Genomic DNA, 17,500 nt, shown 5'->3' with positions numbered 1-17,500 from the left:
TTAACACTCTGAATTACTAAAAACATATCTTCAGTCTCATTCAAGCAAATCCTTGCATATCAAATTCAATAAAAAAAAAAAAAAATCTTCTCAGACTTGTGTTTCATCTCACCTTGTAAAGAAACACTAATATTTTTCTTTGCTGTAGCTACATCACAGGTAACGGGTCGAAGGGACCTGAACAACTGCTGAATAGCAGTCAACTGAGCCTGGAGACGAGCTTCAATTGCCTTCTGTTGTTGACTTCCTGCTAGTCTACAGGGCAAGATGTATATTGAAATTAATTACAATGCAAATACACTGACATACACAGAAAAGCTACCATGTGAGAAATTCTTTACAACTTATCTAAATGCAGTTTGTGGTTACCTTAATATTTCTAGATCTCTGTGACCTAACGAAGAAAAGAAAATAATTCTTTATTGGCCAAAAAATAATACCAAACCAATATGACTACAGTTTAAAGAGAAACAAAGAGAGGAGGAAAGAAGAAAGAAGGAAGAAAGGAAGGAAAGAAGGAAGGAAAGAAAGAAAAGAAAACAAACAAAAAAAACCCAAAAAAACTAACTAACCTGAGCATGGAGGTTTTCATGACAAGAAACCTTGTGTGCAGATGCTGAATGATGGGTGGTGAATGCAATAGGAAAGTGTCTGTGAGTCTGTCGGTGAGGGTGTGGATGGACGAGGGGGGAGTGGACACGAGCAGATCCCACCAGTCATTGCTACTAACAAGGGCAAATTCAAGTAACAAGATAACTGATATTGCCCACTGTGGCCCTGCAAGAGAGAGTCAAATTTTAATTTCGGTCAATAAAAGATTATATAATAAAAATGAATGGGGAAAAAAAGTCATAAGCATAAGCACTATCTGAAGACACATTTATTACATACAAGTGAACGAAAGTCTACTCCATTTTGTATAATTCCAACCCACTTTCATCATCTATTTTCTATTAATCTTTTAGCCTGTTGATGCAAAATATAAAGCACATATACATGCACTGTACACTGTTGTTTTGCTTTATCAATTTTGTCATCAACCCAACTAATCTCACCAGTTTAACCCATTCCTTGAATTCTGGAGAAAGAAAGTTTTTATCTTTATTACTATTATTATCACTTCTAATAATATAGTACTACTAATAATAATGATAACAATGATAATAATAGAAATAGAAACTTTTCTTCCCAAAAATTCCAAGGAATGGTTTAAATGGGTATATTGTTAGTCCTACCAACTGATTCTATATTAATTAAGCAGTTGTGAAGCTACCTATGTATAAACAAAATCAATAAACAAACTATACTAGACAGTGCATATACTCAGTGCCCATGGATTAAGTAAATTCCACTCAAATACTTACCGACATCAGCTGGCTTCATTAACGTAAAGAAATGTAGACCCCCAGTTGAATCCATGGCCAAGAGAGAGAATCCACTCCACGTATGGGACAGACAAACCATGCGCCTGTCTGTGGCTACTCTCTTCACTGGCTGGTCATCACCATTCCCTCTGCTCCCTTGTAGATTATGGTAACTCATCTGTTGGAGAGTAAACCTATCATGATGCATTCTCAACAATTCATAGTACCTCTTATACTAACAATTCTAAACCACAATGAACATTCATAGCAAAATATCATTAAGTCAGAAGAAAGGACAGGAGCAGTCCCATATCTTTACCTGCTGCATACTATCTCTATTAATAGCATAGATGGAAGAGTCAGCTGTAGCTGCAGTGATGATAAAAGGTAGCTGAGCACCTGGTGGGCCAGGCAAAAGATGGCGTGGGGCAGTGCCAAGGGTTATGACACTGCTACTGGATACCCACTCTCCAACACATACCCACTCCTGTGGTAATGAGCAAAACCGTTTTCATAAAATCCTTTACCTGTACATATTGACTCAAACATTTTCAAGAATTGTAAATCAAATATTCGAAATAGACAACAAACCTTGGTTGTGACTCCTGTTGACTCAGCCATTGGTTTAAAGAGCTTCAGCAGAGGTTTAACCTGTTCTTGCAGCTGGTATCTTTGAACCATGTGTAAAACAGAGCTGATGGGTGTTCCATTTGGAGTCTGTGAATGTTTCATATTCTTAATACATAAATATGTAAAATACATTTCATTCTGATAAGAAAAGGCAGGTAAATCAATACGAAGATCTACATATCTCTTTAAACTTATTCAAACTTCTTTATTTTTTTACTACAAAATGTTTTGAACATATTGCATATACTGAAAAATAAATACACAAACAGTCACTGTGACTTCCCATTGCAGCCTACTAACTCAAAAATAGCTGAGTACACATAAACTGCATTAGAGATGAATAAAGGATCATATATCAACCTTCTGTGAATTACCTGTTGTGGTTGCACTGATTCTCCGACCTGTGATACTGTTAGAGCTACGAGAAGACTATTTGGGTCTTCCATTTCAGTGTACCTCAAGCATGTCACCTGCACAAGACCCTCATTTTCTGCAATACAACATTCACTTTATTGTACTTTTAATTATATGTGTATGAAAATTTGGTCCAGAATTTTAAGTGATTTACAAAAAACACATAGTTTTAAAATACAACATAATATTTAGTTCTTGCCGGATGCTTATAATAATATCTAAATAAATAAATAAAAGACCGAGTGGGAAAGGACACTGAAAGAGCAATAATCCATAATACATAAAGTACTAAGGTTGAGAACTCTTTGCTCAATAATATCATATCTGTTCTTTTGTTAACCATTTCCAAATGAAGTGTTAAAAGACTTTCATTATGCCAGACTCACGAGCATTCCAAACAATAATCCTGTTACATCCACTTTATCACTTGATTTATTGGTGTATTCTGTTTTCATTGTTTTCTCTTTCCCATTTTAATCATGTTTTCTGTTCTTTATTTTGTGTCTGCTAGGAAGCCTTTGTCTTGACAGACTCAGTGCCATATTTGTGCTTGTTGTCAAGCTTTTTGAAGTAATATAACTAGCTGGCAAAAAATTATATGACCCTAAATCACATATAAACTCAATGATACACTGTAAATAAAACAATGGAGGGAAGAACAAGAAAGCACACAAATGAGTTCTTCCCTCCGTTGTTCGATTTCCAATTTGTTTGACATGAACCCTACCCTGATGTACATTGAGGCAAATGCTATGAACTATGCTTACTTTGCGTACTGTGCCATGCCATGCCTGAACGGAAGGGGCAGAAGGACTGTGCAGCCTGAACCTTGACCTTAATCTCCCCTCTCCCGCCACCGCTGTCCTCCTCAATCATCTTCAGCTCGATTCTCCAACACTTGATCATCTCTGGTTTCCAAGTGGCTATATGGATGTGTCCAGCTGAAAGGCAAAAAGAAATTGATATATGGATATACATATATGACACAAAAGTGTGTAAATGCTTTAATGAACAATATTTACTGGTGTACATGACAATATTTACTGGTGTACGTGTATGTGTACGTGCGTGTGAGAGATCTAGTATATGTATAAATAACATTTACTTGTTTCTTTCCTAAAAACAAACTTGCTTTCTTACTAACTTTGGATAAAAATAGTTGATGTATAAATGTAAAAAAAAATGACCAACATGTTACAAAAACTGAGAAGATGAAGATATTCATAGAAAATAAACTGGAGGTAAAAGGGCAGGAAAACCAGAGCAAGAGTAACCTACATGGTGCCAAAGCAGCTGTGGCCACTGTGAAATTGTCTCTAGTATGTCCCAGCACCACCTTTTGTTCTGTCATCACATTACCCTCGTGAGTCATTGCGCACACCAGCAACAAACCTGTAAAAAAGTTTTTACCTTTGAAAAAATCAGAAAAGACGACAGTAATTTCTTTTCCAAGAACATCATCAAGAAGGTGCAATATGCTTCATTCAACTATTATAAAATCTAATAAAAGTAATAACCTGAAGCTGTTACAGCAAAGAACCCATTCACAGCACACTGTCCATGGTCTACTAGTGATGGTTTATGTGGCTGAGCTGAAAACTTCTCTGTGTATAAAGCATGAACTTTGACATCACTTGCATGTAGACATGTCTGAAAAAAGACAGAAATAGGGCATTACAGATAAAAAAATTAACTAAAATTAGCCTATTCATTATTTTCTCAATTCTGACAGGCATAGAGAGTATGCTTTTACAACATTAATGACTTCTTTTTTGCTCTCGTAAAGGAATAATCTTGTTTCAGTGAGCATAGAACTTACACGAATTCCTCCATGAAAGAAATTGATGTGAAGAATGTCTTCTCCACCCCAATCGCAGGTATGGGTAACTGACCAGTCGTGTAATCCAGCACCCTTAGAAAATAGTTGCACTGTCCCCATACTACGAACTACTAACAACTGAGATCCATCACTGCTAAAAACCAACGATGACACGTGGCTTGCTGATTCTACAATACTGAAAGAAAAAACACACTTGAATTTTTTTTTTCAACTATAATAGTAATTCTTGTACAAACAATCCTACATATATATATATATATATATATATATATATATATATATATATCTTTACAGGTATATATGCATGTTTTTACTACATATGTACAGAAAAATAGCAACCACAACAAACAAAAACATTTTAATTATACTTACACATGAGGTTCATAAGGGCAATTCAGATCCATGACACACACTGTGTAGATTGGAATACGATGCCTGTAGTTGTCTTGCCTTGTAGATGTGCGTGTGAAAGCCACAACACTCTTGGATGATATAGTGCAAACACCGCCATCTCCATAGAGCCTGCAAGGGCAGATTTAATGTACAATATTGTGGTAAATGGGAAATTTTATTACTTTAAAACAAAAGGGGTTGAGAGGAAGACAGAAACTGATGCTAGTTTTGGTGAAAAAACAAAAAAAAAGAAATTAAAGAAAAAAATGAGAGAGAGAGAGAGAGAGAGAGAGAGAGAGAGAGAGAGAGAGAGAGAGAGAGAGAGAGAGAGAGAGAGAGAGAGAGAGAGAGAGAGATCTGAAACTCTCCTCCAACATCTGTATTTTCAAGATGGGGGGGGGGGGAATCTTTTTACAATGACCTTTTTGAAAGTATGCAAACTATGTGAACATGGAAAGTAGGTAGTCCAAAAGCATTTTGTTTTCTATGATGGTATACAAGCCTTGAATGTTTCCAGCCAGTCTGTTTATAACAGATTAAAATCACTAAAATGATTTTTTTTTACAGGTCTTCCCCCTGTGGATTATATGCTTGTTTTCCTTTTAAATGAATGTGATAAAATGAAGTCAACTTGTCATGATTCAGTTAAGAAGTCCATTGAAACCTCTTGACAATGAACATTTCCATCAAGATTGTTGAACCTCAGTCCTGTTATAATTTTGCTATGAAAAGGTGTTACATTTAAGTATGATTTTTACATCTGTCTATACTACTTATCCTAATGATGTGTATATTTGCATCTATTCCTTTCAGGCAAGAAGGCATGCAGGGTAATGTAACAGCATTTTACAATTGTTTTAATATCTGCCTGATATACCATGCAATTTTCATTTAATCATTGGTAATTTTCTTACAAGAAGTTTTTCATGTAATCCTTTATGAAAGATATTATTCAAGTCTGGTTTATCCACTACTTTCCATTAATGATATACTTCAATTGTAAACCAAAACTTAATGCCCTAAGTAGCTGTAGTGAAATGAATACACTGACACTGGATACATGTCCTGCCCAATGTGGATTTGGTTTATCAATTTTGTAATATTTGGTGGAGGTATATTGGCCTATGCTAAAGAGTGAGGAGGTAAGGGATGTTTACTACAGCCTGAGCTAGGTTCTGATATCATTGTTGAGGCACTTCACTTGGACCTGTCCAGGCTCTATCTTGTCTGTCAAATGTGGTGAGATATTGTATTCCAGGCAGGGATTGGGGGCAGCACCCCCCATTCAACCTATATCTACTGGGCCACGCCTATAGCCATCATAACAAACCTACTCATCACACTGGGTATGGCTAGAGCGTGCCGAGTGGAAAGATCTGCTACATACAGCAGACTCCCAGGCCAAACAGCAGAATGGTTGCCAGATGCCAAGAGATTTCTAATACCACCATTAAGGGATTAAGAGTAGGCTTTTAGGGATGGAGCCCCAAAACAATGACAAAAATATACAAATACTGGGTTTATGTGACTGAGAGCGATGCACAGAGAGAGAGAAAAGGACACTGCCATCTTATAAAATACAGTGTAATAAACAATACAGGTACAGCTGCTCCAGCCTCATCTTTAACAGAACATGGTGTAAATATCTGATGCATCACCGCTCAGAAACTAAGTCCACAACACCCTCTCACAGCCACAGTTCTTAATGTCACATTTTCTGTAAGTTGGCACAAAGTGCTAATTAAAGGGGGTAACAGGGGGGCTTGCCCCCTTATCTAGAGAATATATAGAAGGTATGAAAGGTTAGGTATGGGTTCTGGGGTTTGCATGATACATTAGTTTTGGTTCGAAAGTAACCCCCTACCCTCTTCTATATATTGACCAAAATAACAATATCCACATAATTACCCATAAGTAATTTGTCTGAAACAACTATACAACCAACAAACAACCAAAGCAAACTGCCGGGTTAAACCCGACCCTTCAAAATCACGTTAATATACAAGACGAAATCCGCATTAAAGAACAGCACTCACGAAGACAAATGAGCTTCATCTGAACCTCTCTTCTCTGAAACGGTGTAAAGAAGCTCCATCTTCCTTCCTTATTTCTCTCCCCTTTTCTTTTCCATGAAGTGAGGAAAGTTGAACTTAGTCGAGACTTCACTCAGTAACCTATTTGTTTGCTGTTGTGGGAATGACGACTAACACTCCTTGGTTGTACGGAGTCACTATTCGGCTCGTACTGTTGGGTGTATTTATCATATTATAATGTATTTTCTTTGTTGGAGTAATGTACGTATGTAGAAGAAACATTATATTAAGTTTTGATGATGAGAAAGGGAGGGAGGGAGGACGGAAGGAAGGACGGAAGGGAGGGAGGAAGGGAGGTGGGAGAAAAAAGAAGGAAAAGAGAGAGAGAGAGAGAGAGAGAGAGAGAGAGAGAGAGAGAGAGAGAGAGAGAGAGAGAGAGAGAGAGAGAGAGAGAGAGAGAGAGAGAGAGAGAGAGAGAGAGAGAGAGAGAGAGAGAGAGAGAGAGAGAGAGAGAGAGAGAGAGAGAGAGAGAGAGAGAGAGAGAGAGAGAGAGAGAGAGAGAGAGAGAGAGAGAGAGAGAGAGAGAGAGAGAGAGAGAGAGAGAGTATATAAAATAAAATAGTTTGTTATATGCCTATCAGCAGGCGCTAGATTAAAACACAAGGCACACACATGTGTGTGTGTGTGTGTGTGTGTGTGTGTGTGTGTGTGTGTGTGTGCATATGTATCATATATATATATATATATATATATATATATATATATGTGTGTGTGTGTGTGTGTGTGTATATGTATATATACATATATATATAAATATATATATGTATATATATATTAATATATATATATATATATATATATATATATATATATATATATATATATATATAAACTCTCTCTCTCACACACACACACACACACACAGAAACACACACACATTTACATATATATATAAATTTATATATATAAATATATATATATATAGGTATATATATTTATATATAAGTATATGTATATCTATCTACATGTGTATGTGTGTGTGTGTGTGTGTGTGTGTGTGTGTGTGTGTGTGTGTGTGTGTATGTATGTATGTATGTCTATGTATGTATGTGTGTGTATGTGTGTGTGTGTGTGTGTGTGTGTGTGTGTGTGTGTGTGCGTGTGCATGTGCGTGTGTACGTGCGTTCATGTGTATGTGTATAAATATATAAATACACACACACACACTTACACACTTACACACACACACACACACACACACACACACACACACACACACACACAGACACACACGTCTGTGTGGATCATGGCACTCTGTTAAAGTGCAAGTAACTCTAATGTATGAGTACAAATGATCGATTAGAAATACAGTAAATAAAACTAAATAATCTGATATGTGCAACCGAGAGACTGTCACCAGACAGAAGACGGGGAACTCCAAGCGAGCACTTCCAATTTTTATTCTCGCCCATGGGAGATTCAACCCCTATGCACACTATGTTCATTATCTATTAATGCACTGGTGTTCTTGGGTCTTTTCACTTTGTATTTTTTTCTACACTAATACATTTATGCTCTTCACAGTGACTTCTGTTCTTCATTAGCACATTTTTTTTTTTACGGTGCAGTAGGTAGTAGTAATATAATAACAAAAGCCTACATATTAATACAGTTACTAGTTATTACGTCAGTTATTAGTTCACATGATTAGCAGAAAATCCATATGTGATATCTATCACGCGGAACTTAAAATATATGCTATTAAGAATTTTAGAACAGGAAAATGTCAACGCTGACAGTGGCCAACCTTACTTTAATAAGCAGAGACATTTTATATCAAGAAACCAAGATGTCTTGACTGGCTAATAGGTTTAAAACCACAGTATTACATGAATCCATAAATCCCTATGAGAGCAGATACCTCCGCCGCCAGTTATTATTCCGAACAATACTAATATTACAGTTCTGATCATGATGAGTATTTAGAATGTGATGTCTTTAGGTAACTGATCATTCCTTATCCTTACCATAGCAATTTAAGGATGGGGGAAGGGTGTTAATACCAAGCACGTATTCCTTGTCGCAACGCAACCTACCTTCCATCACGTGATAACTTTTTCGGAAACACTGAAGTTGACTAATTCACACAACCGTCTAAAAACATTTCCTAACGTATGATAAATGTAATACCTTGAGGTATTACTGCGTTCAAGTGGTTATATATATACATATATATATATATATATAGATACACACACACACACACACACACACACACACACATACACACACACACACACACACACACACACACACACACACACACACACACACACACACACACACACACACACACACACACACACACACACACACACACACACACACACATGCTAGAATAGTTTGAGACTTGAAAGGGCAAACTAGAAAACAACAATAACAAATAAGCCCTTGGTAACCACTGCATGAATGCGTGCTTATTAAATGATTCCCATAAGTGATTATTGGCAGATTGTCAGGCTATACTAACCGATTAGGTTGGCAGAGATAAACGTGATTATTAGAATACGTAAAAAAAAAAAAAAAAAAAAAAAAAACTATCCATAATAAATATCAAGAATAAAACGAGTGTTATTTCTGAAAATTAACTGCGACTCCTCACTTGTGTTTTTCAGCGTATTTCACCAAAAAATACATTCACGCATAAATTAAATGTAACAGTGATAAAGAAATTCATTTTTCTGACATGTAGGCATATATTTGCGTGCAGTCACCGTTAAAGTACTGTACCTGCAGTTTATACTAAAAGTGGCGATTTGGTATTTTTCGTCGCTAAATTGGGGCGTGTTTAGCTTTGGGAAATCCGTTTGCTAATGTAGTTGTAATATTTGGTAATAGTAATATTATTATTACTATTATTATCATTATCATCATAATTCTTATCGGCATCCCCTTACTACTACTACCTTTACTACTACTACCATTATTATTATAATGATGATTACCATCATCATTACTATCATCATTACATTATTACTACCATTATTATAGTTGTCAATATAAATATTATCATCATCATTATCATTATTATCATTAACACCATCCTGATCAGAACCGCTCATTTACCTACACAGGGGCCGTGCAACTACAGGGTATCAATCCGGAACGTTTCAATCCTAACACGGAACAATAATGTGAAGGTCTGGTATAACGAGATATTGATATTGCATTGGAAACCGTAAATTATTATTACGGTTTTATGAAATTTACAATTGACGCAATAACGAAGTGGAAAAGAACATATGAATTGGCGGGAGAGGGATTGCAACTGTGAATGGGAAAAGGAATTCTCTTAAAATTCATTTAAAACCAAAGTTTTGCAACTTTGAAAAACAACGGTTCTTGGCGGACATGCATGTTTAAACAAAAACATAAGCATCGCGTCTCCTACGTCAGTTTTACAAGAGTTTCAGTGTTTTAAAGTCACAGAATGGAAAAGGTATCCAGAGACTAGGGATGAATTAAAGAAAACGGAATTTCAGTTTGCAGTTGCTGTTAGTCGCCATTCATTACCCGGTGACAGGTATATATTTAGATATATCCTGTAGGTGTTGGGTGTTATCATATACTATAGTAATGCCCCTCCTATAATCTCCTTGCCATCATATACACTGAAAATTAATAAAAAAGCTTTGCATTTTTTCGTAGTTTCATCAAAATACCATATACCGGTAAGCCGTGCAGTTTAGAGCCAGATGCGACCTTGTCGTATTAGCTGTCTAATTTAATTAGAAAAAAAACCCCAGATATAATGGCCAGAGGGTTTGAGAATGTGGAGGTAATTGATAAGTCTATATATGACGCATGCCGATTTTTCTATGCATACTATCATAACAAGTCATGTGCTCGTTCTCACAGGTATCTTGTGAATTGCTGATGTAAATAAAGAGTATTTTTTCTGCGTTGTAGATACTACTGTACAGAGTTAAGATCATGAAGCGATGTAGAATGACGATCGTGGACGCAGGTATAATGTATATTTACGGTGGTATGTAAATTCATATAGCTAGTTTATAGATGAATAGGTTAAAAAATTAAAAAAAAAAAGTATGAACACACACACATATAAGTATACATATTCATGAATATATATATATATATATATATATATATATATATATATATTCATGTATATGTATATACACACACATATGTGTATGTATGTATATATATATACAAACACACACACACACACACACACACACATACACACATGTATATATATATATATATATATATATATATATATATATATATATATATATATATGTATATGTATATGTATATACACACATATGTGTATGTATGTATATATATATATATTCATTCATTCATTTTTATCAGATGTTGTGTAGATGTGTTATGCAACTGATTTAGAGATTCATGAAACTTCAAGCAGGTATACTATATATTGGTATCTATATCTACCTCTTTATGTATATGCATATCTGCCCACTCCCCCCCCCCCCCTCTCTCTCTCTCTCTCTCTCTCTCTCTCTCTCTCTCTCTCTCTCATTCTCTTTCTCTCTCTCTTTCTCTCCCTCTCCCTCCCTCTCTCTCTCCCTCCCCCCCCCCCCCCTCTCTCTCTCTCTCTCTCTCTCTCTCTCTCTCTCTCTCTCTCTCTCTCGCTCGCTCGCTCTCTTTCTCTCTCCCTCTCTCCCTCTCTCCTTCTCTCCCCCCTCTCTCTCTCCCTCTCTCCCTCTTTCTCTCCCTTCCCCCCCTCTCTCTCTTTCTCTCCCTTTCCTTCCACTCTCTCTCTTACTCATATACATATGCATGTATTTATTTGTGTGTTTAGTAATTTTCTCTTCATTTCTGTTGTTAACTCCCGTCTGTTTGTCTTTCTGTCTCTCAAATATAATACATACATACATACATAATCATATAAAGCGTTTGTATCCGTACGAGGTGCTTGTCTAGTGTTTTTTCTTCTTTTATTTTCTTTCTTTTTCTCTTTCCAATTCTCTCTTTGTCTAGGGAGAAAGGGGGAGACGGAGAGCGGGATAAAAAGAGGCATATGAATAGAAAGGTAAACAGGTAGATGCATACAAACATTTATAGACATCATTAAGTCGACAAGTAAACGAAAGATAGAGATAAAATATAGTTATAGCTATTAACAAACTGATAAACAATGAAAAAATGATTTTTTTGTGTGTGAATATTCAACGTGTCCTCCAGCTGTGAAGGCAATTGTACTTGCTTGTGGCCTGTATATAAGAAAGGAGCTCTACTTGTCATCGCGCCCAGACACGTTAGAACAGTCTACATGATGGTAAGTTGTTTTAGTGTTAGTAAGTACAAGCAGAATTTCTTGGGAATGGAAAGAACAGAGGTTGAGAAGTGAGTGATATGCGAGAAGAGTTGTAATTATTATCCTCCTCCTCCACATCATCATCATCATCATCGTCATCTTCATCTTCTTTTTATTCTCTCTTCTTCTTCCTCCTCCTCCTCCTCCTCCTCCTCCTTCTCCTCTCTCTCGTCCTCGTCCTCGTCCTCGTCCTCGTCCTCCTTCTCCTCCTCCTCCTCCTCCTCCTCCTCATCATCATCATCATCATCATCACTACCACCACCACCACCACCGTCATCATTATTATTATAAAACAAGGACTTCAGAACTTGAATTCAGAACATGGGGTTTCATAGCGCTCACACACGATCAGAACACTCCACAGGATGGCAAGTTATGTTTTGGAAACGTGTGTTAAGAACATGCAGTATTGTGAGGAAGAAAATGAACAAAGGTAAAATATTGAGTGATATAAAAGGGCAGCTTAGGACGTTGTAATAAATAAATAGATAAATAAATATATACATATATTTTTTTTCTTCATAGAAAACAAGAACTTCCGTTCAGAACTTGGTGTTTCATAGTGCTTGGTCATCCATTATGATTCTTATGACGGAACGCACTAACATCTACCTCTTCTTTTCAAACAACAGCCGTCATATATGTTCCATTACACCTATGCAATATTACTGCAATGTATAAGTGCACAATCGTTGATCGATATGGGTAGCAGGCGAGGATTTTGTGTAAATGCTTCATATTTTTCGTATTACCATGTGCAAAATGAAAAATCATTGACAGGAGTTTAATCAATATAGTTATTCAAATGTTTGTAATACTGTCCATCCCTTTTCCTTAACAGAAGTACATGCTGATCTTGGTACTGGCAGTCGCCGGAAGCCTCGCCCAGGAATACGAAGAATGCGACCCGACCGTTTCCGAGCAGTGTCCTGCGGATGATGGAGAGTGTGAGAAGGATTTCAATCTGTTCCTCTTTAATCTGATCGGTGGCTAGGGGCTCTTTGGTGTGTGTGTGTGTGTGTGTTCCTTGCTGAAAAAGTTTCGCTTAGGTAACCAGGTTAATATAACACTATCTTGGTCAAATATGGTTATTGGTTATTGGTAGTAACACGTGTTATAGGAGTGTCGAGTAATGGGATCAAGTGACGTTTGGTATGAGTGAGTGATAAATAGATAGATAGGTAAATGAATAAATAAATGAATAAATAAATATATAAATAAATAAAGATTATATATATTTATATAGAAAGAGAGAGAGAGAGAGAGACAGATATACAGACAGTTATATATACACAAAGAGGGTATCGTGCTACCTAACCACCAATCTGACACCACCTTTTCCCTCCGACGCTCAGACCCCGTGTTCTTCCCGGACCCTAACAACTGTGCCGCGTACTGCGAGTGCTCCGGCGGCACCGCCTGGCACCTGCTGTGTGCGCCTGTGTGCGCCTGTGAGGCAATGCCCTGTTTTCGCACTGGACGTCATTTAGCTGACAGGAGGGACGATTGGACGATCCTGGCAGTCGACGTGGTCACTCCAGTTGCACATATTGTTCTCGATGTCCCAGACCGTGCCAGGCGCACACAGTAGGTGCCAGGCGGTGCCGCCGGAGCACTCGCAGTACGCGGCACAGTTGTTAGGGTCCGGGAAGAACACGGGGTCTGAGCGTCGGAGGGAAAAGGTGGTGTCAGATTGGTGGTTAGGTAGCACGATACCCTCTTTGTGTATATATAACTGTCTGTATATCTGTCTCTCTCTCTCTCTCTTTCTATATAAATACATATAATTTTTATTTATTTATCTATTTATTTATTTATTTATTTATTTATTAATTTACCTATCTATCTATTTATCAGTCACTCATACCAAACGTCACTTGATGCCATTACTCGACACTCCTATAACACGTGTTACTACCAATAACCAATATTATATTAACCTGGTTACCTAAGCGAAACTTTTGTAGCAAGGAACACACACACACACACACACACACACACCAAAGAGCCCCTAGCCACCGATCAGATTAAAGAGGAACAGATTGAAATCCTTCTCACACTCTCCATCATCCAAAGGACACTGCTCAGAAATGGTCGGGTCGCATTCTACGTATTCCTGGGCGAGGCTTCCGGCGACTGCCAGTACCAAGATCAGCATGTACTTCTGTTAAGGAAAAGGGATGGACAGTATTACAAATATTTGAATAACTATATTGATTAAACTCCTGTCATGATTTTTCAGTTTGCACATGGTAATACGGAAAATATGAAGCATTTACACAATCTCCTCGCCTGCTACCCATATCGATCAACGATTGTGCACTTATACATTGCAGTAATATTGCATAGGTGTAATGGAACATATCTGTCGGCTGTTGTTTGAAAAGAAGAGGTAGATGTTAGTGTGTTCCGTCATAAGAATCATAATGGATGACCAATCACTATGAAACACCAACTTCTGAACGGAAGTTCTTGTTTTCTATGAAATATATATATATATATTCATTTATTTATTTATTACAACGTCCTTAGCAGCCCTTTTATTTCACTCAATATTCTACCTTTGTTCATTTTCTTCCTCACAATACTGCATGTTCTTAACACACGTTTCCAAAACATAACTTACCATCCTGTAGAGTGTTCTGATCATGTGTGTAAGCGCTATGAAACCCCATGTTCTGAATTCAAGTTCTGAAGTCCTTGTTTTATAATAATAATGATGACGGTGGTGGTGGTGATGATGATGATGATGATGAGGAGGAGGATAATAATAATAATTACAACTCTTCTCGTATATCACTCACTTCTCAACCTCTATTCTTTCCATTCCCAAGAAATTCTGCTTGTACTTACTAACACTAAAACAACTTACCATCATGTGGACTGTTCTAACGTGTCTGGGCGCGATGACAAGTAGAGCTCCTTTCTTATATACAGGCCACAAGCAACTGCAATTGCCTTCACAGCTGGAGGACACGTTGAATATTCACACACACTTGAAAAAAATATTTTCTTTATTGTTTATCAGTTTGTTAATAGCTATAACTATATTTCATCTCTATCTTTCGTTTACTTGTCGACTTGATGATGTCTATAAATGTTAGTATGCATCTACCTATTTATGTCTCTTTTTATCCCGCTCTCCGTCCCCCCCTTTCTCTCTAGACAAAGAGAGCATTGGAAAGAGAAAATAAAGAAAATAAAAGAAGAAAAAACACTAGACATGCATCTCGTACGGATACAAACGCTATATATGATTATATATGTATTATATTTGAGAGACAGAAAGACAAACAGACAGGAGTTAACAACAGAAATGGAGAGAAAATTACTCTACACACATATAGATACATGCATATGTATCTGAGTACGTGTATTTTTATATATAACTATATATATATATATATATATATATATACATACATACATACATATATATATATATATATATATATATAACTTACCATCATGTGGAGTGTTCTGATCGTGTGTGAGCGCTATGAAACCCGATGTTCTGAATTCAAGAACAGAGGTTGAACAATGAGCGAAATACGAGAAGAGTTGTAATTATTATTATTATTGTTATCCTCTTCCTCCTTATTCTCCTTCTCCTTCTCCTTCACACACACACACATATGAAACATGAAATACATTACAGCAGCTAGTATACATTACTACTCTGTGGACATCTAAAAGACCAGAGGTTACGTGTGATATTCTCCATATATTACCCTAATCCTGGTTGAAATAAACTGATCATCATCCCTTGATAGCAAAACGTCTTTCTTGACAATTGGAAATTATAAAAAAAAACAATTTTTTGGGGGGGGATTCAAGTGCTACAAGACACCATCACAGCCTTTCACCTGTGTCCAGGCTCTTCACTCCTGCATGTACAAGATAATCAATTCTAAATATCCTGATTCTGTGATGATTCTAAATCAAGCCTAATTACCCTATACCTAGCTTAATTATTCTAGGCGACAGCAGTACAGCAACCTGACTTGTTTTTAAGTGTATAACCCTGAGCGTCTTTTCAGAGAGAATTAAACCCGCGGCACGGCAGATACTTCTCAGCCTCAAATTTTGGTTCCTTTCACATATCATTTCCCAAAATAATATCGGTGCTCATCTCTGTATCTTGGAATGGTGCTTTTACATTTCAATTCACAGGAAAATAAACGAAGAAATTAGTAACATGAGAAAAATGAAGAATATTTACAAGCTGTTAACAGCAGACCTCATACTTGTTTCTGTGCATATATTTTGATCCGCCTGTGACATACGTATTGCGTATATGCACATACATACTCGAATATACATACATGCACGTGTTTATATATATATACATATATATATATATATATATATATATATATATATATATATATAATATACATACATGCACACACACACACACACATACACACACACACACACACACACATATATATAATATATATGATATATATATATATATATATATATATATATATATATATATATATATATGAATGTATTTGTACTTCCGTGCGTGTATTGAATTTTCTTTTTTTTCTGTTGTTTACCCCTGCTGGTCTCTCTGTCTCTCACTCTTTCATGCATAAATGTAAAGCGCATGTATTTTATTTTATTCCTTTTCTTCTCTCTATATATATCTTTATCACTCCATTTCTCTCTCTCTTTGTCTAGGGAGAGAATGGGAGGAAGGGAGAGAAATGGAAGAGATGGATAAATAAACAGGTATATGCATACACATAAATATTTAAAATGCTTGCACCCTCAGAGGTTCAAAGTTTTTCTAAAATTCCCGATATTTCACAAAAAAAAAAAAAAAAAAAATCCTGAGGTCTTTAAGTTATGTAATGTAATTATATATCTTATTATATTTAGACAGAATACGATCCTTGACAACAGAGCAACTGAGGGGCAGAAATTCCTTATAATCGGGAAAATATCTTAAACGTGGGAATACTGCATATACATTATCACATCGACGAGTAAACGAAAGGCAGGGATAAGAATACAGATATATGCATGAATTAATATACAAATAAATAATGTAAAGATTTTTCAAGTGTGTGTGAATATTCAACGTGCCTTCCAGCTGCAGTGAAGGCAAATGCAATTGCCTGTGTATATAAGAAAGCAGCTTCACCTGTCATCGCCCCCACAGACGTCTGAACAGTCCACACAATGGTAAGTTATGTGTGGCTGTTAGTAAGTACATGCAGAATGTCATAGTGAGAACAGAGGTTGAACATTGGGTGAAATACAAGAGAAGTTATGATTGTTATTATCATTACTACTACTATTATTATTATCTAAGACCTAAAACTTTTGTTCAGAACTTAGAGTTTCATAGCACTTGCTTTTCCATTATTATGCATGAATTTAAGTATCCATTATGATAACATCTACCTCTTTTCGAGTGATAGTGTTCATGTATATT

At 36.4% G+C, this 17,500-nt stretch overlaps 2 protein-coding genes across 3 annotated transcripts in view; both read right to left on the bottom strand.

Annotated features, from left to right (window-relative positions):
• The window catches only part of LOC125027924 (mediator of RNA polymerase II transcription subunit 16-like), a 19,055-nt gene extending 12,204 nt beyond the window's left edge, over positions 1–6,851 (bottom strand). Inside the window, exons 1-12 of the mRNA XM_047617076.1 lie at positions 6,678–6,851; positions 4,621–4,770; positions 4,228–4,423; positions 3,926–4,058; positions 3,687–3,800; positions 3,176–3,349; positions 2,369–2,484; positions 1,956–2,081; positions 1,684–1,851; positions 1,365–1,542; positions 573–777; positions 113–255 (exon numbers count right to left, since the gene is read on the bottom strand). Coding sequence (XP_047473032.1) covers positions 113–255; positions 573–777; positions 1,365–1,542; positions 1,684–1,851; positions 1,956–2,081; positions 2,369–2,484; positions 3,176–3,349; positions 3,687–3,800; positions 3,926–4,058; positions 4,228–4,423; positions 4,621–4,770; positions 6,678–6,736 — 1,762 coding nt within the window. The 5' untranslated portion in view covers positions 6,737–6,851. The remainder of the gene's footprint in view (positions 1–112; positions 256–572; positions 778–1,364; positions 1,543–1,683; positions 1,852–1,955; positions 2,082–2,368; positions 2,485–3,175; positions 3,350–3,686; positions 3,801–3,925; positions 4,059–4,227; positions 4,424–4,620; positions 4,771–6,677) is intronic.
• A 6,650-nt stretch (positions 6,852–13,501) lies between these two features.
• Positions 13,502–15,541, bottom strand: LOC125028205 (endochitinase-like). 2 transcript variants are annotated; one of them, XM_047617602.1, is made up of 3 exons: positions 15,513–15,541; positions 14,107–14,212; positions 13,502–13,710 (listed from the first exon to the last, which is right to left on the bottom strand). In XM_047617602.1, exons 1-3 carry the CDS (start codon positions 15,516–15,518, stop codon positions 13,535–13,537), a joined length of 288 nt encoding a protein of 95 aa, XP_047473558.1. In that variant the 5' UTR covers positions 15,519–15,541; the 3' UTR covers positions 13,502–13,534. The 2 variants fall into 2 exon arrangements, with proteins under 2 accessions (XP_047473558.1, XP_047473557.1); XM_047617601.1 differs by lacking the exon at positions 15,513–15,541 and adding an exon at positions 14,921–14,974.
• Between the last annotated feature and the right edge of the window lie 1,959 nt (positions 15,542–17,500).

This window comes from Penaeus chinensis, chromosome 8, assembly GCF_019202785.1.
Source record: "Penaeus chinensis breed Huanghai No. 1 chromosome 8, ASM1920278v2, whole genome shotgun sequence".
NCBI classification, from domain to species: domain Eukaryota; kingdom Metazoa; phylum Arthropoda; class Malacostraca; order Decapoda; family Penaeidae; genus Penaeus; species Penaeus chinensis.
The sequence above is the reverse complement of the archived record's forward strand: the minus strand, read 5'-3'. Positions and strand labels throughout refer to the sequence as shown.

Coding starts and splice junctions, on each gene's coding strand:
- LOC125028205 (XM_047617602.1), bottom strand. Junction 13,711..14,106: donor TCCTTTGGATGATGGAGAGT/GTGAGAAGGATT, acceptor TCCGACGCTCAG/ACCCCGTGTTCTTCCCGGAC.